Source organism: Hippopotamus amphibius, chromosome 5, assembly GCF_030028045.1.
Source record: "Hippopotamus amphibius kiboko isolate mHipAmp2 chromosome 5, mHipAmp2.hap2, whole genome shotgun sequence".
Lineage (NCBI taxonomy): Eukaryota > Metazoa > Chordata > Mammalia > Artiodactyla > Hippopotamidae > Hippopotamus > Hippopotamus amphibius.
This window is the reverse complement of record NC_080190.1, coordinates 155,136,350-155,158,781: the sequence shown is the minus strand read 5'-3', so window position 1 is coordinate 155,158,781 and position 22,432 is coordinate 155,136,350. Positions and strand designations below refer to the sequence as shown.

Genomic DNA, 22,432 nt, shown 5'->3' with positions numbered 1-22,432 from the left:
TCTTTATTGGAGTATAATTGCTTTACACTGTTGTGCCAGTTTCTGCTATACAACAAAGTGAATCAGCTGTATTTATACATATATCCCCATATCCCCTCCCTCCCATGACTCCTTCCCACCCTCCCTATCCCAGCCCTCTAAGTCATCACCCATTATCGAGTTGATCTCCCTGTGTTATGCAGCAGCTTCCCACTAGCTATCTATTCTACATTTGGCGGTGTATATATATCAATGCTACTCTCTCACTTCGTCCCGGCTTCCCCTTCGCCCCCCACCCCATGTCCTCAAGTTCGTTCTCTACATTTGCATCTTTATTCTTGCCCTGTCACATTTCATTAAAGAAAAATTTGAAAGACTTCTTGTATGTCTGTAGAAGTGTTTCTTTCTAGCAGAGGTTCTGATTTTGCTGTCTTTATTCAGGCTGGACTCTCAAAAGTCTATGATGCCCTAGGTTGTAAGCAAAGTGAAATTTGTTTACAGGGTGGATTTCCCAAACAAAGTTGATGGTAGAGGAACATTTTAGGTGTAAATAAAATGATTGAAATTCGAGTTCTGTCCAGCTGTTGCTAGTTGGTCTTTTATATTAACTTTGTCATGGAAGCAAACTTGCTTGAGAACCACAAAGGATATAGAGATAAATATTAATTTTATCAAATTGGATCAACTTCCACTGAGTGTTGACATTAGGCTTCCTCCGAGTTGGCATGACTCAGAAGATGAGTCCGTATATGCGTTAACTTCTGCAGAAACAGAGCAGAGGGAAAGCTGTGAACAAAGTGAAGTCTCTGTTTCAACTCTGTTTGCCTGTTTCCTCACTAACTCTCCAAGTTAACACATTTCACTAAGTTTAGTAATTCCCTAGTGCTGACCAAGGTTTGTGGTGAAACTAATTTGTGTTTCTATCTTCTTGAACAGGAGGCCATCATAAGAAATCCAAGGAGCATAGTAGATATAATTTAAAAACATGTTTTATAGAAACTTGGCATGTAGGAAGACTATATGGACAGGAACTATAAGAAACTACAGTATGAGTATAATAAATTATAAATACTATAAGAAACGATGATCCTTAATAAATACTCCTTAAGCACTTATACCATCCTCTTGGAGGCTTGTACATCTCACAGAGAAAAAATATTTGGAGTAGAGAAAATATTTATAAAAATCTCAGACAGGTAATTAAGTCAAACTCAACTTATTTTTTACTGCGTGATTAAAACATGAAAGACCTTTAGCTAAATAATATATGAGTCAGAATAAACAGTGACTAAGAACCACTCTTCTTCTAGTTTGAAATCTAATATATGACATGAGGCGTTGGTCGTGTCCATCTGAAAATTTGAATCGCACCATTAGACTTCCAAAAATAGTTTCTATAATTTAATTTCATTTTTAAAACCCTGATAGAGACACTTTAGCAAAGTTGAGTCTGCTTTTAATTTGCTGATCGTCAGAATGCAGTATTAAAAGCTGTCATTCACTGTACCCTATCTTTCTCCTACATATTATGATGGGATTCTCTTTCTATGTTGTTGTTTTGAAACTTTTTTTTTCTCATTACAAAAGTATGTTCTGTACTCTTAATGGAGTGCCATAAGTATGTTTGTTTCTTTGAAAAAGCTCTCTGCTCTAATCCTGCGATTTCTAATACTAGGATATCTCAGTGGGGAAATTCCCTGTTCAGTTTAAAGCTGCACTCAGTGAGGTGGAGAGTGAATGAGACTCCAAGGGGCCCACTGAGTGCGGAAACTTAAGAGATGAGTCCAGAGCCCTACCATGGTGCAAGTCCTCTGAAGCCATAGTTTCTGGAGGAAGGAGCAGATGCATTCATTTTTTAAATTAAAAATTTACTTTAATTGAACACCAGATTCCTTAGATACTATAGTGCTTCACAGTTTTCAAAATCACACACATGATTTCATATGATCCCATAATAATCCCCCTTTTTTCTCCTTCCCCCTTCCCTCTCCTCACTGGTAACCCCTAGTTTGTTCCTTAGTGAGTCTGCTTCTTTTTTGTGTTGTTTACTAGTTTGTTGCATTCCTATTACTTCTCATGTTGCGGGGCCTACGGTGGTTTTCGGCCAGTATTGGTGATGCAGTGAGTTGGTCTTGAGACCATCGTTGTGAATCACTGTTGTGTAAGAATGCAAGATGGTAAGTTCAAGAAAGAGAGAGCAAAGAGAAGAAGAATGACATTAGAATAGATGGGAACTTACAGGCCAAAGGGATTGGCTTGAAGGAAAGTGCTAGTCCTTGCTCACCTCTCTATGTTATTATCTTGCTAACAGGTGGCTTTCCTTTTGTTTTTCCAGGAAAATTTTACCTTTTCCTACCTATTCTGTTGTTTCTTTTCCTTATACTGCTATAAATCTGTTTTTTTGTTTGTTTGTTTGTTTTAACATATCATAATGTACTTAGGATAGACACTGTTCCCTTATCCCTTTGCTGCCAGGCTCATTTCTGCTTCAAATTTTCCTTTAAGCATCCTTTTCCAGGTAGATTTCACTAAGCTCCCTCAGCCCTAGCTAAGCTCAGGGACCCTCTTTTCGGTTTTCTTGTTGTTTCTATCATAATAGTGACCATATCATTTGAAGTTATTCACATATCCGCTTTAGTCTATATAGACTTGATTTATTTGTCTCTTTATTCTCAGGACCTAACCCACAGCCTAACACATTTAGGTGTCCATTTATTATGTTTTGAATTGAACTGTTCTACACCCCCATCTGAGGCGTGTTTGCCTGTACTTCTTCCTGTATTTCATCACGTACCTTCTTCTGGCCCTAATCACCTGGAAAGAGCCACATGAGTTCACAGGCTGTTCTGCTGCATCCCACAATCCTCACATCTTTAGTTTGTTCTGACTTGCATCTCAGTGATTGATTTACTCCCACTGATACTAGGGCCCCACCCATTCCTCTGGTCTCCCTGAATTCTATTTCTTCTACCTCCATGCTGTAGAATGCAAAGGAAAAATTGCCCTGCAAGGAACTGCTAGGAAGACTACAGTAGTAGTTCATGGTTTTCAAAAATGTTTTTTTGCTTATTTTCCTTTTTAAAACATGTCCCCTTCTCCCACAGCTGCATATTCTACTGAATTTGAGAAAGTGTTAGATTTCACATTTAAATGTTCCTGGCCCCAGTGGGGAAATTTTCTTTTCTTTTTTTTATTCCTGATAACATATCAAGAAGGTACAATATGATTTCCATTTGTCTTCTTTTCAAAATGTAGCATCTAGGACACAGATGTTGAAAACTGTCCCCACAGATAAAGCAAAGCAATGGAAGAAATACTGGGGTTAAACGTGGGAAGGCCAGACGCAGTGTCTTCTTAACTACCTTTTTTTAGCTATGTTGTTTGACCTATCTCTGAGGAAATATAAATTACATTCAAATTCAGAATGGGAAATGGGGAATTATGATTCCCATTTCTCTGTATTAACAAGGAACTAGTTTTATGATTTCTATTTTACAATTCTCCCTCCCTCAGCTGCTCCCCCACCTTATAGACCAAGAGGCTCCTTTTCACTTATCTTCCTTTGGACCAACATTTAACTGCCTTTTCTTCCCCCTGTAATTACTAGATTTAACTTCAGCGTTCTGAAATGTAATATATACGTGTAACTTGCAAAGGAACCTTTATAGCTGCTCACGATCTGATTTAACTTGAGACTTTCTTTATGCTGCCGTCTCATACCATTTACCAAACCTTTGAGCGACCAGCTTCATTACTGCTAGGATCCTTTCCTTTGAGATTTTAAAATGTTTTTTTTTAATTCCAAGTGTTCTCTCTTATTTGTTCACTCTTTGCATTTTTCTGACCATGCTCCCCATTTTCTTTTAGAAAATGCAGCCAACATGACTTGTACCAAGAAGCAGGGAGAAATTTATTGCTTCTTTTTTGAAAGAAAGAAAGAAAGAAAAAAATTTTTTATCTTTAATTTGTCTTCATAGTTCACATTGCTTTTTTTTTTTTTTAGATCTTTATTGGAGTATAATTGCTTTACAATGTTGTGTTAGTGTCTGCCATACAACAAAGTCAATCAGCTATGTTTATACATATATCCCCATATCCCCTTCCTCTTGAGCCTCCCTCCCACCCTCCCCATCCCACCCCTCTAGGTCATTACCAAGCATTGAGTTGATCTCCCTGTGTTATACATCAGCTTCCCACTCGCTATCTATTTTACATTTGGTAGTGTGCATATGTGAATGCTACTCTCTCACTTCATCCCAGCTTCTCTATCCCCCCACCCCCCATGTCCTCAAGTCCATTCTCTATATATGCATCTTTGTTCTTGCCCTGCCACTAGGTTCATCAGTACCATTTTTTTTAGATTCCATATATATGTGTTAGCATACTGTATTTGTTTCTCTCTTTCTGGCTTACTTCACTCTGTATGACAGACTCCATGTCCATCTGCTTCACTACAAATAACTCAACTTTGCTCCTTTTTATGGCTGAGTAATATACCATTGTACATATGTGCCACATCTTCTTTAACCACTCATCTGTTGATGGACATTTAGGCTGCTTCCATGTCGTAGCTATCATAAATAGTGCTGCAATGAACATTGTGGTACATGTATCTTTTTGAATTATGGTTTTCTTAGGGTATGTGCCCAGTAGTGGGATTGCTGGGTCATATGGTAGTTCTATTTTTAGTTTTTTAAGGAACCTCGGTACTGTTCTCCATAGTGGCTGTATCAATTTACACTCCCACCAGCAGTGCAGGAGGGTTTTGTTTTCTCCACACCCTCTCCAGCATTTGTTGTTTCTAGATTTTTTGATGGTGGCCATTCTGACCGGTGTGAGGTGATACCTCATTGTAGTTTTGATTTGCTTTTCTCTAATGATTAGAGTTCACATTGCTTTTTTGTTAATTTTTTTTCTAATTACCAAGATGTTAATTGTCACTGCAAAAATTTTGGTAAGTATGGAAAAGTATAAAGAACAAATGATTCTGATTTTGCCACCAGGATAATTTTAGCACACTCACATTTGTCATCTCTCCCAGTGCTCTTTCCCTAGTGCAAAGACTCCTTTGGTGATCTTTCCCCTTGAGGGTTAGTAACCTAAAAGTTTCTCATAGGGCTTCCTGTTGCTCAGATAATGCCAACATCAGCATGTATCCCACAATATAAATTTTGAAAGTGTAGGGTCATCATTTGACAAAATTGTATTAAAAAAATTTCCATTAGAAAACCCCAGAATGATTTTACATTTCATATCTGCCAAATATTGCCAAATACAACTTTCTTGGAAACATCAAGGCACCAGATTTTCTAAGAAGTTGTTTGGCTATGCATGTACCAAGCTTGTGTCTCTGAAACTAAAATAAGTATGCAAATAGATTACTTAATATAAGAAACTGATCTCTCTGGGATCTGAGGTGGTTTTGAGACACCTGCAGGATGTCCAGCACTCAGCTTGAATTCATCTTCTTGCTAGAGGAGGCGCTGGCACAAGAAAGAATGAAACTCCAGGACCCATTTGAGTCCTCATTGGCTTGGGGAGACCCAGAAATGCCAGAGTTTATCCGTAAAGCAGAAGGATACTTTGGACCAAACCCTAGAAGGGTGCTCAGGGCAATCTAAAGTCCTGATCTCTCTGGTCCTTCTCAATGGGACAAGGACTCCACCTCTCCCGTGCTGATGACATCCGCTGGCAGCTCAGACCTCCGGGAATCTGGGAGAGTGCTGTATGCTCTGATGCTCCGTCCCTCACTTGCTAGCTGCAGCAGCTGTGGTTTTGGAGCTGGGGATTTCCAGTCCTCCCCAGGGACCTGAGAATCCTTGCAGAATTCTCCCAGGCCAGGTGTTCCAGACCTTTCTGAAACCATGGCCAAGCTCCTGGATGCCCCACACCTGCAAATTGCCCCTTTCCTCAAAAAACCAAGGTTTTAACTGGAGTAAATAAAACACTGTCAAAATCTGGAAACAACAAAACCAGAAAGGAGGTTGGTTGCAACTCCTAGACCATTTTTGTTTTGGTCTTATAAAAAAACCAAGCCATACTTCTTTATCCTGTTTGCCTCCTAAAGCTAAACGTTTCTTCTCACAGATGTCTGTTCAGCGGGACACTGGCCATTCTAAGTTGTTTTTAGTGTCCTGAAAATAATTGGATTATATTTATTTCCATTATTACATAATAATTAAGGTGAACATTGATCTGGTGTTTACCAAATGCTAAAACACTGTTTTTAAGGACTTTACATGTATTACTCATTAAAGCTTAGAATAATCCTATGTGCTAGGTAATATTATCTACATGATAAAGGAATGTAGAGATCTTAAATAACTTGATGGAGGACCACATGGCTGGTAGGCGACAGAGGCAAGTCTTAAAATCCAGCTAGCTGGTCGCCGCATTCAGGTTCTTGACTGCCGTATCTTCTACCTCCCAACAGCATGAGCGGGAAAGAATATATATATTGGCTGCACAATGGGGCATGGGAGATCTTAGTTCCCCAACCAAGGATGGAACCCACACCCCCTGCAGTGGAAGCACAGCGTCTTAACCTCTAGACCGCCAGGGAAGTCCCTGGAAAGACTATTTTAAAAACCTTAATGACACTTGGTTCACCTGACTTATCCCAGGAACTTACTCCTAAAATTTCATTCACTAAAAGGCTAAGCAAAAGGTCCAAGGGGAAATCCAGAAGAAAAACTAGCCCCCTTTCCCCATTTCATTCGCCTCATTTAAAACAAAACAGGACAAAGCTAGATTCTGAGATCCTTGCATCTGTGTGCCAAATTGGGATTCTCTTCTGTAGGCTTTCAACAGTCAAGCAAACATATGGTCACTCGGGGTGCTTTGATGAGCAGAATTCTGCCATACAAGTGAAGTGTTCAAAACAGTGATCAGAAAAGTCAGGTAAAGAAGAGACTCTTGAGATGAAATAAAAGTTTTTTTTAAAAAAAGCCACTATAATCATAGCAGAGCTTGAAAGCTTTTGCAGAGAATGTATTGAATAACATTTATGGAAAGAATAGTTCTGACTTCCAGATGTGAAAAAAAAAGGTTGCAAATATTGGGAAATTTATGGTGGGGTACGGGTAAAGTATAAGCTATCTGAGCTAATATATTTTAAAACCTTTTTCTTCTTTGACCAAAACTCAGAACATGTTCTAAGCCTCTTATATTTTCCTCATTAGCTATGGATTACAGCCACCAAGCAAGGGGTGAAAGCTGGGACATTCTTCTGGTCTGTGTAAGTTACCTCCATTTTGTCAACATTTGTAAAAATTGCAGTTATGATTCAACTTGAGAAACATTCATTCAGTTTGATTTCACTTCAGTTAAATGTTAACATAACCCCAACTTATATTTTCTGATTCAAAATAACTGTCCAGGTATTTTTTTTTTTAGAGATCCTCTCTCTGTCTCTTTTTCCATCTCCATTTTCTTTTCCTCTTCCATCTCTTTTTCCGTATCTTTCCTTAATAGAATGTAAGGAAAATTTTCCCTTCTACTTCTAGTCATCCTTTAGATTTTTCTGTCCCTGTTTATAGCTTTTTGGTAACATGGCACTTAGGGAATGTATATTTCTCAGGCTATTTATTGCTGTGATTTGAATTATCATTTTCTATAAGTATATTACAACATTCTATATTTATTTTGGTTCACAACTTTAAAAACAGACAGCTGATATAGTGGTCTAGAGATTGGAAACTCCAGACAGGAGACAAGAGGAAGTCTCTGTTTCCACCCCATTTTCCCATTGAGCTCTCCAGGATTTCCCTAGTAAGAAAAAAGGAACTGCTTCTCCTCCCTGCAGAGGAGATGGGGGGGATTAGTAGTTAATGTTCATAAAATAGCCTTAAGATGAAACTTACCTAATAAAAGTGTCAACATGTTGATTATTTTTGAGGCTCCTTAGTAAGAAAAGGAATCTGTTTCAACTTTCAGGGGGATTTTGTTCCCACTGAGATGTTCTTTCCATCTTTTTTTTTTTTTAAACCACCTAAAGCTGTTTCCACATTTGCCTCTTATGCCGTAACAAAAATCTGACTATTCTGTAATAGTAGTGTGCTGAGAGCAATCACAGGTTCAAATTAATCCAGAATGGTACCGTCTATATTCTCCAAATTCAGGAATAAAGGCAGTTTTTTCAGATATGAAGGGCTAAATTGAAATTGGGTTTGGTGATTTGAAGCTAAGACAGAGTGTCCCTTAAAAGTACCCCCCCCACACTTTTTTTAAAAAGAGATTTTCTTAGTTGAGAAATAAGTGTATGTTAGAAATGACACATTGATTTACCAATTTAATCTCATGCATTACATTTTTTAACCCTTGACTGTCATCGATGTTTATAGAAGTGATTTCTTCTGCTCCACAACACATTTGGCTGATAGAATGGAGAGGTGCCAACAGCATAATTAATACTTAGTCCCCGCCCTTACCCCCCGAAACTGCTGCAGAGTTTCATTGAAAAGGCTTAGTGTTCTGGTTTTCAATGGCAATTTTCCCCACTCATTTCAAACCTTATAAGAAGGTAGCTTTTGTGTGTTCCAAAGATATCTGTAGTTTTGCTTTGCTTCTCAGACTATTCTTCTTTTATCTCTATATCCTGGAAGTGACTTGGACTCACTTTCTTTCTTTCTTTTTAAAAAATCTCTTTAGAACATAAAAAAAAATGGTCATACTTCCAGATATTTAATAGGATATGCGTCAAGGAAATCTACACATCATACATTCTGAGAGTTTTTAAATTTAAAGCCAGATTCAAACCATAGACTTGGACTTTGAAGGTCATCTTTTTAACCTGGTTCCGTACTGCAACCTAGAATTAGTCTTGCTTTTCAAATGATAGTATTTCATTTCAAAATCATCCTCAGCTGAGTCTCCATTACATTCTTTTATGTCAGTTCACGTTCAAAGGCAGTAATTGCCTTTATGTATGGGTGACTAGATTGATTCCAATCCCAGCTTTGCCACGTAATAGATTGCTGACCTTGGACAAGTGATTTAATCTCTCGGTAAATCAATGTCCTCATCTTTAAATAGGAATGATAATGTCTTCATCATAGGGCGTCATGAAGATAGAATGCATTAACTTATTTAAAGTGCTGAGTAGGGTACTTGCTACATAGAGAACAGCCAATAAGTGGTATTTTTTTTCTAATTCACATCATCTCTTTCAACAATGATTAGACATTGGCTATATATGACCTGAGGTAATTCGTTCCCCTTCAGCACTGTATACCCCGACCATGTCTAATGTACTTGGTCTCATGAGAATTTCTATATCAATCAATGATGGTAACGACAACAGTGTGAATCCCGTTTCCCTTTCTGTTTGGAATACACTCTTCCTTCGTCGAATCTGTTTGTGCGTGTCTGCATCAAATTTTAAACATTAATGGCTAAGGGCCATGTCTTTTTTTGTCTCTGAGGTTATTTCATAAAGATAGTCTAGAACCACTAGGAAACTTAGAGACCACTGTGTCTGACTCCTTATGTTTGAGATCAGAACGCCAAGGTAAAATGTTGTCCCCAAGGTCACAGTTATGGTGGATACTCAGACCTTCAAAGTTCTCATCTTATGCTCTTAACCACGCACGCGTATTCAGCCCCTGCCCAAAAATCGTAATCACCTGCTTCTCTTTCCAAGCGGAGAATGGTGACTTCTTAGTAATAGTGTTTTTTTTTTTTTTGGTAGGCGTATCTTGTGTCTTTATATTCACACAAATACCTTGTACGTAAAATGCTTTTAACAAATATTTCATAAATGAGTGTATCATTTCTGTGGGCCTGTGAATCCAGTATATAATGATAAAAGCTAAATTTTGTGTGTGTGTGTGTGTGGGGGGGGTGCATGCCACGTGGCTTGTGGAATCTCAGTTCCTTGACCAGGGATTGAACCCAGGCCATGGCAGTGAAAGTCTGGAATCCTAACCACTAGGCAAACAGGGAACTCCCATAAAGCTAACATTTTCCTCTGTGCCAGGCAGCATTCTAAGTATTATCTCTTTTAATCCTTGCAACAACCTTATAAGATAGGTCCTATCATTCTCCTCATTTTATAGAGGGACTGAAAGGTTAAGTTACTTGCCAAAGTCTCATCACCAACACAAACCCAGGCATTCTGGCCTCAGAGCTAATGCTTTTTTTCCCTGCTCCCTACTTGTCAAGTACCCCATTCAAAGAAGGCATTAAAAGGTGAGCATTTTGAGCTTGAAACAAATTCTATTAATTTGTATTTTCCCCTTAGCATCAAGTGAGTCCATCAGAATCCATTTTTGTGACTTAACACCAATTACATAAAATAAAGCAGCTTTCGGTAGGTAGTGAATTAAGGTAAAATGAAAAGGCTACGACTTTCACTTTTTTTTTTTTTAAGTTAGGAAAGAATTCAAAATATGTAATTATTTTGTTCAGATACAGGGGATTTTTAAGGCTGAAGAATTAAATACCTCAAGTGATTAACCTGGCTTTGCTATGCCTACTTCAAATTCAATTATAGGATATAATGAACAGGATCACATTTATTCAGTAGCATTGGAATTTGTTTAAATGAGGACTTGTTTTATGGTAAACATGATTTTTCTGGGCTGGTGGGATAGTTCTAGACAGAGAAGGGGCCAGAGAGAAGAATGACAAATCCCCCATCTATTGGAAACGTGGGGAGGCTGCTTGATTACTCTCTGCCAACTCTAGCCATCTACCATGGCTCTGAAGGTTTGCCTTTCCTTCTAGTGCTCTCATGCTCATGTCTACCAAAAGCAAAAGCTGAAATGACTCACCCAGTATCCCACAGTAAATTTTTAATTGTTTTTTTAGAGCAGTTTTAGGTTCACAGCAAAGTTGAGCAGTGGGTACAGAGATTTCCCATATACCTCCTGCCCACCCCATCCCACCCCTATGCACAGCCTCTCCCAGTATCAACATCCGCCACCAGAGTGGTACCTTTGTTACGAATGATGAACCTGACACATCATTATCACCCAGAGACCGTAGTTTACATTAGGGTTCACTCTTGGCCACGGTAATTTTTACTATCCACAATCATACTTGGGCTTCAGTTTAAATTTATCATAAACATGCTCTAATGCCTGGTCTTGGATGGGGGAGCAGAAGAGCATGTTGTGCTCCTTGTTAGGAAAGAATAAGCAAATTTCCGCATAAATAAAGACGTCACTCAGCTTCTGAGCATCTTAATGTAACTCAGCCCACGATACAATGCTATCATGTTAGCCGAGAGCTCTTGAAATGAGTGCCAGATTGAGGGTAATTATATTTCAACAGAGGAATGAGACTTAAACACAAAAGTCATTGTGGATGAAGATTATACCCTTTTTGTCCGTCTCATAATTATATGTGCCTATCCTTGATAGATTTTTATAGAGCTAGAAGAGAATTTCAAGAATACCTTTCCTAACCCCTTATTTTATAGACGAGGAACTTAAAGTTTCAGATTAAATAATGTTTCTCAAGTCATATAGCTATTTAGAGATAGAACGATGACTAATCAGGATCATTAATGAAAATAAGGATTTTTTTTTAGCACTTATGACCTGCTAGGCACTCTGCAGCCTTTTGCCTATCTTGTCTCATTTCATCCTTTCATCCTTACAACCAAGCTGTGCAGTGTGCTTTGCTATCATCTTTATTTTACTGATAAGTAAACTGAGGCTGAGAGAGGTCAAAGAGGCCTAGAGGCCAAGAGAGGTCACACCAGCAAGAGGCAGATTGGGGACATAAGTCTCGGTCTCTCGGTGGCTACAGCTAATGGCTTTACCCACTAAATAGCGATGATTCTAAGTCTGGGGTCCTTTCTGCCTGTAGCTGAGCCTCTGACAAGCAGGGCAGATTCTTCATTTGACTGTGAATCAGAGTTTCCAGTCTTGTCTTCTGTGGCAGAAGCTGAGCAACGTGACTTGTTGCAAATAGAAATGGACGTTTAAACACTAATTGGAAAGGGGATCTTTTACTACAATGAAGTGAAAACAGATGGTGGTAAATAGAGAGCTCTTGGCCTGGGTGCAGGAGCAAGAGCTGTTCAGGCTGGAGTTGGTAGAAATGCAGTCTAACCTCATGCTTTGCTGGTTGCTACCCTACAGGGTGATCCCTCACGAGCGGAGGATATTAACCATCCTGCAGTGGCTCACCTTGCCAGACAATGAAAGGTATTTGCTTCCCCTCCCTGGCTCTCCCTCTTCTTGCTTTAGTACATGTTCATCTTAGGTTGGAGTTGGGTGAATAACTAAACGGACTGCGCAATAAAAGCACAGCCAAGGTTTGGTATTATTACAAGTTTTGTGGTTCTGAGTCTTAAACGTGGCTTCCCTAAGAAGGACTTAGGTTATAATGGACGTAGGTTATTGAGGATCATTTAATTACAGGAATTACTCCAGCTATTAATCCTGATCACTACACCGGAGTACCTGGCTCTGATAAATAACCCAGCAGCATTCCAAAGATTGGGGAATCATGAAGACTGACTTTTAAAAAAGATTTTATTTTATCAAAGCATAGTTGATTTACAATGTTGTGTGCGTTTCTACTGTGTAGCAAAGTGATTCAGTTATATATATATGTATATATTATATATAAACACACATTCTTTTTCATATTCTTGTCCATTGTGGTTTATCATAGGATGTTGAATATAGTTCCCTGTGCTATACAGTAGGACCTTATTGTTTATTCATTCAACATATAATAGTTTGCATCTGCTAACCCCAAACTCCCAATCCAGAAGACTGACTTTTCGCTTGAATGGAGTTGTTCTTTCAGGCTGCAGATTGCATGGCCCCGTGAATTATCACGGGGCTCTATTACCTTGAGGATCCAAGACCTGAGTATACGTTCACATTTTACTCATAACTTTTTATTCCTGAAGGTGGTAACCAGGCAGTTACCATGGTGTGGGTGGTGTAGGGGTGGTAGGTGTGGAAACAGTAGAAGAAACACAAGAGACTTTTTTCATAGTAAGACTGACAGTGGCTGGATGATTAATTAACTTGATGTGAGAGGACTTTTTTGTAATGTGTGGGGATATTTGATACTGTTTGTTATGTGTGGTTTGGGGGAGATTCTGAACCTTCCCATTTTCCCATAGGCCTTCAGTCTATGCCTTCTATTCCGAACAACCTGATTTCTCTGGACACAAATATGGCCCTTTTGGCCCTGAGGTTAGTAGTTTATCTTCTGCCTGAGGAGAACCTGTGTCCCTGGGCTACCAATCTACTTTATTTCAGGATTTGTACAAAGTCTCTCAGGGTATTTGTATGTGCAAGGTGGATACAGAGTCAAAGAGCTGCAAAAGTAAAAACATTTAAAAGAATCTTAAACATACCTGTTTTTTTTACAGGAACTTCATTTCAGATTGATTTGATATTCAAACATATCCTAAACTTGGTGTTCGTACGAGGGGTTATATTCCAGCCCTGCAGGCATCAGTCAAAAGATGAAGGATCGGGAAGGGTTGGCATTTGCCATCACTGGGATAGGAGTGAAAAAGAATCTGGAGATGAAACCTGCAATATAAAACGTTGCAACTAAATTTCAGTTCCCTTAAAATGGTTATGCAGTTCAGAGAGGGTAGGTCAGCTCAGTAGTCTCAGCAGGTACAAGCAAGCTGGAAAATCTGATCGCATTGGACGTTTTTTTTTCTTTTCTTTTCTTTTTTTTTAAAAATTTATTTATTTATTATTTTTTGGGGGGTACACCAAGTTCAATCATCTGTTTTTATACACATATCCCCGTATTCCCTCCCTCCCTCAAATCCCCCCCACCCTCCCTTGAGTCCCCCCCACCCTCCCCGTCCCAGTCCTCTAAGGCATCTTCCATCCTCGAGTTGGACTCCCTTTGTTGGACGTTTTTTATTTGAGAAATCTTGACATAGTTACATACCTGTGAAACCACCACCACCATCAGGAATATGAACATATCCATTCCCCCCCACCCAAGGAAAACAGATTCTTAATTGGGAGAAATACACTGTTGCATGCATCTGTTTAACAGAGCAGCGTGACACCCCTGTATCAAACACTCAGGAATCTTAGTAGAAGACAATCTGTTTGTAAGTTAGTATCCAGTATAACTTCAAAGGTGGGAAAGGGATGGTGGTATTTTATTATTTCCCTCTTTTATCGAGAGATGGAAATTTTCCCAGTGTTTCAGCATAGATCATTTTAAAATATGCTGGGATTTGCAAATCTAAATCTTTGTTAATATTCTAAGTGTTTTCCACCTCTCTTTCTTACTAGGGTAGTGAGGTCTACATCACCATACTAAAACTTGATTTTGGATGAGACTTTCATAAACTCTTTGATGATGGGAACTACCTCCTATTCTCTGATAGCTGATGGCAACACTGTTGGCCATAATTAAGTTTATTATGTTCACTGTAAGGATAACTAAGGAAATACAGATAAGTGTGTCTTGGTTTAAGTATTTTTGACCAAAATGCAGCATGTTTAAACAAAGACAGTAAATGCTAAGGAGCCATAAATACTTCTGAATGCTTTCACATCAATTCAGTGGTGATTTCTTTAAGCACTGGAAACTAAAGGCTATGTGAAACCATTCTTAGTTTGCCTTAAATCATGGAAGTCATATAAGTCTGATGCTCTTTTTCCTATTCCTTTGATGTTTAACCACTGGTGCATGATTATGAAACACAAATGATTAAATGAGATAAACATCTGCGTACATGAAACACAAATCTTATTCTTGCCAGAGCAAGCATGGCTGTTTTATCTTTAGGATGGTTTTTCTTGGAGATAATCTAAAGTGAACAACAGGAACCACATTTTATTAAGATGTTAAAAAAAACCCCAAACCCTAAGCAGTTCCATGTGCCCTATTTAAGGGTTCAATTTTGTTTGAATAATAGTATTCCCTAAAAGACCCTGTGGCATAGGCAAACAGAGATTGGTGTAGCCATTCTTTTAAAAGCAAGAAACTGGTACTTTAAGAGGTTAGGGTGATACTGCAGTTGCTTGGCTGGTAAGTGACCTTGGAGATAGGACTTCTGACTTCCAGACTAGAGGATCTTTTAACTCTCTTTTAGTCCAAGAGATAAGCAAAGTAATCCATTGACAACTATGTTCAAACCACACAGAACTTTTTCTTTATGTCAAACGTTGGCTTTTTACAACACAGGGGAGGTAAAATTCTTATAATTTTCATTTCCTTGAAAGTTATATGCCTTAGCAATGAATGTTCTTTATCCATGAACATCACTGGATTTCTAATATGTGTAGTTCAGTTATAATTACTTACTTGAAAGTGTGTGTTTTGATCGATAAATAAACTAAAAGCTGTTTTTTTTGTTTTGTTTTGTTTTTTGTTTTTTTAAGTACCGAGCAGTGATAAATTAAGCGTAATATAGGATGTTTTAATTTGCTATAATGATGGTTCTATGTTCGGGATTTTTATAAATATACAAACATTTTTTCCTGAGTATTTTTGAATTAAGAGTTGGAAGTATTCATGCTATGTTCTTTTTAGTATTAATGCTTCTTGTAACTGGGATTATCCTCATATATCTATGGGGTTAAAAAACACTTATGATGAGCTATCTTGGAATATATCTTCAGTTATGATAACCTGAGATCTAGGTCACTTTCTTCCAAAAAAGCAAACGGTATTTTCAGATTTCAACAATTTCTCATTTGGTTCTAGGAACCTTATTTTTTACTGAAAGAAAAACAGAACACTTTATACTTTTAAAACATGAAACCAAAGCCAGTGAAACCTCTTTTTTTTTTTGTGGCAGACAAATTGGTTTATCTACCTGTATGTCCCTCATCTACATTTACTGTGCATGTAGCTGAAATATTATTTTTGAAATCAGTGACATTATCTTTTACACCTTGCATTTGAAATTTAATCAAAATGATTCAATCTAGCAAAATGTTGTGTGCTCCAACACAGTTGAAGTTTGTGCTTTATTCGCTTAATACTTGAGTATACTTTTTTCAGGACAATTCGCAAAGGTTATTGAAAGAGATGACCAATCATTGGGCTAATAGCTTCAAGAAATGGTGTATTGCTCCTGGTTTCATAGTGTAATGGTGAATGTTCAGAAAAGATGCTTGCTTTTGGTTATTGGCGCAATCTTTTTTCTCTTTGAGCTTTTATGCTTTCTCTGTGACTCTTTGTTCGGCTGCTCTTCAGGCCTAGAGGCAGAGCTTTGGCTGGCTAGTTTCTACCTCCAGATGGCAAAGTATCCTTCTGAAAAGCAGGGAAATTTGCCCCTCTCCTTCCCATCCTTTTAATAACCTCAGGCTAAATCTTCTGAAGTCAGACTAAAGTATGGCTGGTCAGTGAAAACTTAGCTTTCGTCTACCTCTAACATTTGAAGAAGGAAATACATGCAATATAATCCCTGGATGAAAACTCATTTTGACTAAAATCCTGTTTGTCCTGCTGCTCCTCTAACCCGCTGCAATCGGAAGGGCTCGCCTTTGGAGCCTTCGGAATGTTGAGGTCTCTTGCAAATGGCCGAGTGCCTGATGGGCAGACTTGAGCGCTAGCTGAATGTATTTGGTAACCGTGAAATGGTAAACCCTCTTTTTCCTTTTGCTTCTCATGTCATGGGGAATTGGCTAAAACTAGAAGCATTAAAAAAAAAAACCAAAAAAAAAAAAGAAAAACCAAACCAGAGTCTGTGGGGCTGTGTCTTTCCATCGCTGTGCCGGAGAGAGAGGATGAAACAGCCGTGGAGGTGCCTTTGCAGTGGCTTGCTCTGGAAACAGTGAAATCGCATGGCAGATGGCCTCCCTTTTTGGGATACACTAACATCGTTCCTCCTCCTGCCCCTCCTTGCATCTGAATGATTCTCGGAACGGTCCCCCCGAGAGAAATCAGCTAGGTAGACAGCAGGGCTTGCTGCTTTAATTCACCTTTGCACCATCAGCAAATCAGGGGCCTGTTTTGCTCCAGCATTTGAAAGTCCCAAAAGGTTATCTTCCTTATCTTCAGTTTACGTGTCAGCTTGCTAGATTTTCAAAACAAATGCATAGTGCAGCCGCTAGCCCTCAACCGCCACCAAAAGGGGACTGTCTAACAGAGAGAGTATAAGTAGACTCTTTCTTGATAAATATATATACCACGATGAAGAGATCTTGATGACTTTTTACATTTTACCTAATTTTGCAAGAGGATTTTAAAAAAGACAGTCCTATTTATGGTTACCTCTTGGCTCAGAATTCCTCTCTACCAGAAACCTAAATTATCCCTGGGACGTTCTCTCTCCCGATGTGTGGAAGTCCATTAATGACCAAGGAGGACCACTTGGTATTGATGTTTTATTCCGTCCTTGGTTTAGAAATTTTTTTTCCTGATCCTTTCCAACGAAGGATATATTTGGTGGTCTGAACGGATACCTGTCGGAATCTGAATTGGAACCACCTCCATGAATCCTTTTGCACCTTGAAATGACTAAGGGACTAGTATTCTATTTAGTTTTCAGCTAGTACTTTATAAATGGAGAACTTTTCATAACCAAGGACTGGTCTCTCCGTAACGCAGGAGTTATGGAATGCAGAACTCGGTGTCACCATCAGGTATGTCCACACATAGGCTCCCCAGCCAAAAGAGACCCACACGACCAGATTCTCTTAAATTATATTCTTGTTCTCAGTGGAGAAGCTGTAACAGCAGCACCAAGATTGATCTAGGAGGCTTCTCTCTGTAGAGTTCGCCGAATCATCCCTCACACCAACTTTTTTCTCACTTAAGGAGTCTTAGTTTTTTTTTAAACTAAGACTCTGCTGACCCCAGATGGCAAAGTCTGAGCTTTATCATCTGACCCAGAGGGACAGACGGCTTCTGAGTCCAGACATCTCTATCCGCCAGTACAGGAGAGTAGTTATGGTTCAGCTTTTACTCCGGCTAAGAGACCTAAGAGGAAGGTTACCCCTAAGAGGAGACAGGAAAGACCAGTTACTCCTCCAAAGAAAAGAAGAAGAAAATTACATAGGATGGATCATTATGCTGCGGAAACTCATCAGGACAAAGTAAGTTTATCCATTGTTCCAAAGCTTTGTGGCGGGCAGGTCTGAGTTGAAGGTTTCCTTCAGTGCCTTGGTTTGAAAATCAGCTGAATACGTTTCAGAAAAAAATCTGGTATGTCAATCCTTGGCTTTGAGTCCAGGAGAATCTGGTACTTCAGAGGTTAACACTGGTGTGAAGACTTCTTGAACTTTCGGCCAGGGAAAAAAACCCCACAAAACTTTCTACTTTCTTTAGAGTTAGTTGCCCCCAGACTAGTATGAACATTTAGGCTTGAATGAGTGTTAAGAAAGCTACTGGTTTTGCTTGCACTCTTTCATAGAATTTGTCACAATTGTTTGTAGCCTTGGTTCTTGGTTCCCCAGCAAGGTAGTCGGGGAAATCCTCTGAGACAGTAGAGATTAGAACTCAATAGAATATTGGATTAGGTTAGTGGTCTGTACCTTCCAAGTTCAGAAGAGGTCTTAAGTGATAGACAAGGGAAGAGCTAAAACAGAAGGAGAGAGGAACCAATGGATAGATAGAGTTGGGTGTGTTTTCTTATAGAAATATGAGCAATGTGTACTCTTTCCATTACATTCAGAATAGCCTATATAGGTTGTTACTTTTCTCGAAACCTCCAGATACCTCCAAGGCACTTAATTTGTTACCAAGGGTTGACGTAGTTGTGCATTTCATATTTCTTTGTCTGGGTGAAGGTCTTAGAGGAGAGCATGGTTTACTCAGAAGCAAATATCACTAAGTCCACCCTCCATTAGTCTCTTCAGATCGTACTGTATATAGCATTCTGAAATTTTCACTTGTGACTTACTGCTTGGGACAGAATTTGAAATACTGACTCCTGTCATGAAGAAATACAAAATTGCACCCAATTTTACTGATGACATGATATGAAGAAAGGTCTTGAGTCATCTGAGAAGATAAGATTATGGGTCTGAGGAAAAAAAGATATACAGATCACTTCCATTCTTTTTTTTTAAATTAATTAATTAATTTATTATTGGCTATGTTGGATCTTCATTGCTGCGCGCAGGCTTTCTCTGGTTGCGGAGAGTGGGGGCTACTCTTCATTGTGGTGCACGGGCTTCTCAGTGCAGTGGCTTCTCTTGCTGCGGAGCACTGGCTGTAGACATGAGGGCTTCAGTAGTTGTGGCTCTTGGGCTCTAGAGCACAGGCTCAGTAGTTGTGGCACGTGGGCTTAGTTGCTCCATGGCATGTGGGATCTTCCCAGCACAGGTCTTGAACCCATGTCCCCTGCATTGACAGGCAGATTCTTAACCATTGTGCCACCAGGGAAGCCCCCTTCTGTTCTTATCTCTGTCATCTTGAGTGGACGTGTGTGATTGTAGCTAAGTTGTCAGATTGAGCTAAAGTTCTGTCAAGTGTTTGTCTGATGGGATGTTTCTTGAAAATCTTTCCATTGCACAGAGATGAGAAGGAGAGGGAAGTCTCCAGTATGCGGGGGCGTTCATGCTATCAGAAACTTCCATTCGAAGCAAGACCATGAGAGATGGATTATGATTCTTATGTTTTGGAAATGTTCTTCAAAGAACTGAGTTTTCATTTTTTGTTAGGATAAATAAGAAACCTTCTAGAACAAGCTCAATGATTCACTTCTGTTTAAGTTTGATGCTTGTAGATATTTATTTTACTCAAAAGCAGCTTGAAAGGGACTCAATGGAGAAGGTAGTAGCTTGTTTCTTAGAAGAGGTCCTTCTATTAAGAATCTGTTGTTGTCTAAGATTTTTTGGAACACTAGATGGATCCTATTGTATTAATGATGCTCTAATTTGGCACCCCGGGAAGGTTACAGTTTAACCTCAGAACTGCTTTTGATTCACTTAGCTTCCATCTTCTTGCCATGGTTCAAAGCCTAGGTGATTTCAGGTAGGGGACAGGAGGCTTAACGTGTCCATCTGACTTCCTGCTCACTTTCAAAATTCTTGGATTTGAAGAACATTGTTATATTTTAGAAAGGCTATTTTATCTCTAAAGAAATAATTGCCCTTAATATTTCTATTTTTATGGCAAAGAATCTTAAACAGGATTGGATGAGGAGAGGTTTTATGTTCCTAAAAGGATACAAATAAAAGTGCTTAGACCAGATTTCCATTAAGCATGGCAAGAAAATCTCCCTAGACAAAGCTCTGCCTCTGGGCCTGAAGTTTTCTTTCCAGAATGTTCTAGGGGTAGAAGATCTATGAGATACTGCAAGGAAAAAAAAACCCTTCAGGGACTAATTTGCTCCTTTTTCCAGATGACAAATCCTCTGAGAGATATTGACAAAACAGTGGGGCAATTAATGGACGGACTGAAACAACTAAAGCTGCATCGCTGTGTAAATGTCATCTTTGTTGGAGACCATGGTAAAGCTTTGTTTCTTTATGCAGATAGATAATGTTTCTGATGGTGTTGGCAAAACACTTGCCCTCAGAATCCCAGGTTGTATTCTTCTTCCTTCTTCTTGCTTTCTTCAGGATGGGAAAAGAAATCAATCCGTAACTCAAAACTGAGACGACTTGACATGACCCTGCGTTCATTTCGATCAAAACCAGGGACTTTCTGTATCTTCCTATTCTTTGCAGGAAAAGCCTTTCTAAGAAAATCTGTCTTTTATTAAAAAGTTGCAGGAAATTCCCTGGCGGTCCAGTAGTTAGGATTGGGTGCTTTCACTGCCGGGGCCTGGGCTCAATCCCTGGTTGGGGAACAAAGATCCCACAAGCTGCACAATGTGACCGGAAAAAAAAAAAAAAAAAAAAGAGCTGCAGACAGTTTCCTTGTGATATCATGAGCTTCCTCTTGAATATGACATCCCCCTGCTAGCCACATCCCCAGAAGGAGCCCACAGAGTTTATATGGCTAAAAAATCAATCTAAATATGATAAAAAGGTAGAGACATAGGCTTCCTGTCAAAGAAGTGGCATGTAAGTGAAATGATTTCTGTGCATTCACTGAGTGAATTCAAGACCCAAATCAGAGGATCCTGTTTCAGGACAGAAGACTGTGAAAGAGAGGAAGAAGCAGTTTCGGAAGCAGTTTTCTAAATCACTGTGTAAAGTAGAAAAAATCATGGGTCAAGAGCATCATAAACATTATATGCTTATAGAGCTGGGGGGTGGGGTTGTGCATCAGAGAGCATTCTTATGTCAGTGTGCAGACTGAGTTCCGGAGAGTGCCTCCTGCATCCCAGAACTAGCACACTGAAGTCATGACTCTGCAATATGGGGATGCTCCCTTCTAGGAGAGGGTTTCGAAGAAGAAAATTAGTTGACTCCGTAGTTCTGTTAAGAAGGGCAGATAACTCTTCCTAATCAAACCTCTGCTCTGGGCCTGAAGTTTTCTTTATAGAATGTTCTAAAAGACCTATGAGAAATTAAAAAAAAAAAAAAAAAAAGCCCTAGAACAAACTTGCTCTTTTGCAGGGACTAAATGTGACCGTCTGCAAAATCATGCTCCATGGGTTTGGCTTGGTGGAGAGCGGCAGATAGGACAGAGCATCTGGAGCCTGTGACACAGCTGATTCAATTTCAGTTGCCCAGAGGTGTGAAGAGCATTTGGTCACATGATGGAGCCAGATGTCTGAGAAGTAGATGGGTTGCAATGAGTCACATGCTGGAGCACTGTATCGTAAAAGTCTTGGCGAGATTAAAACCTTGTCTTGCCAGTGTGCAGGCTTCTGAGATGAATAAGTGACACAGCGTCTCTTTCTTAAAAGGTAGTATTGTCTCGTGTTTCAGAGCCCGGGCTCTGGAGTAAGCATGAGTTGCAGTGGAGTTCAGATTGCCCTGTGCCACTTAAAAGCCTCTCCAAGTTTCAGCCTACTCATCTGTAGAGTGAGAACACAACACCACTGATACAGAGTTAGTCTGGAGGGTGCAGGGCGATGATGCTTGAGAGGCAGTTTGAAAGCAAGAGAGATGGTTCACCACTGGAGTGACTTGGAAAGGTAGCAAATAGAAGATCCTTCTAGTCTTCCACTGATATGTGTTTAGACTTCCCCTTCCTGGATTAGCATTGTACTTGAACATGATAGCTGTTTATTGTTTTAATTTTCTTCCTGAAATTTCAAATGTTAAAAGGCAAGATATATAGCCCTTGTGCTATGTTGGGATATGGTTTTCTCTCTCTTCCTTCCAATTTATGTTAAAAAAAGGAGTGTCTGGATCTGGGATCCCAAAAGGTGATAATTTGAATTTTACCAGATCTGGGCTACTCTGAGTTATATTCCTTTATTGCAAAACCTTAGGGAATCCTTTACAGAATCATTTATGTTCTCTCTCTTAAAGAATATTCAGATACTGGATTGTACAAAGCAATATATTAAATCTTTATAGCTTCATCTCATCTCATAAATTCTGAAATGACAATAAAGTTCTCTTCCAGCCTCCATAATTTGTGATTCTAAGATTTGAGTTTGTTTTTGTTTTTATTTATTTTTTAATATTGATCAAGAAATTTT

General features: G+C 39.1%; 1 protein-coding gene across 1 annotated transcript in view; it reads left to right on the top strand.

The window, feature by feature from the left end:
- ENPP2 (ectonucleotide pyrophosphatase/phosphodiesterase 2) overlaps window positions 1–22,432 on the top strand; it is a 110,250-nt gene that overhangs the window by 55,061 nt on the left and 32,757 nt on the right. The window contains 4 exon segments of the mRNA XM_057736110.1: window positions 7,161–7,216; window positions 12,069–12,134; window positions 13,070–13,142; window positions 20,231–20,339. Of these exon segments, the coding sequence (XP_057592093.1) occupies window positions 7,161–7,216; window positions 12,069–12,134; window positions 13,070–13,142; window positions 20,231–20,339 (304 nt within the window).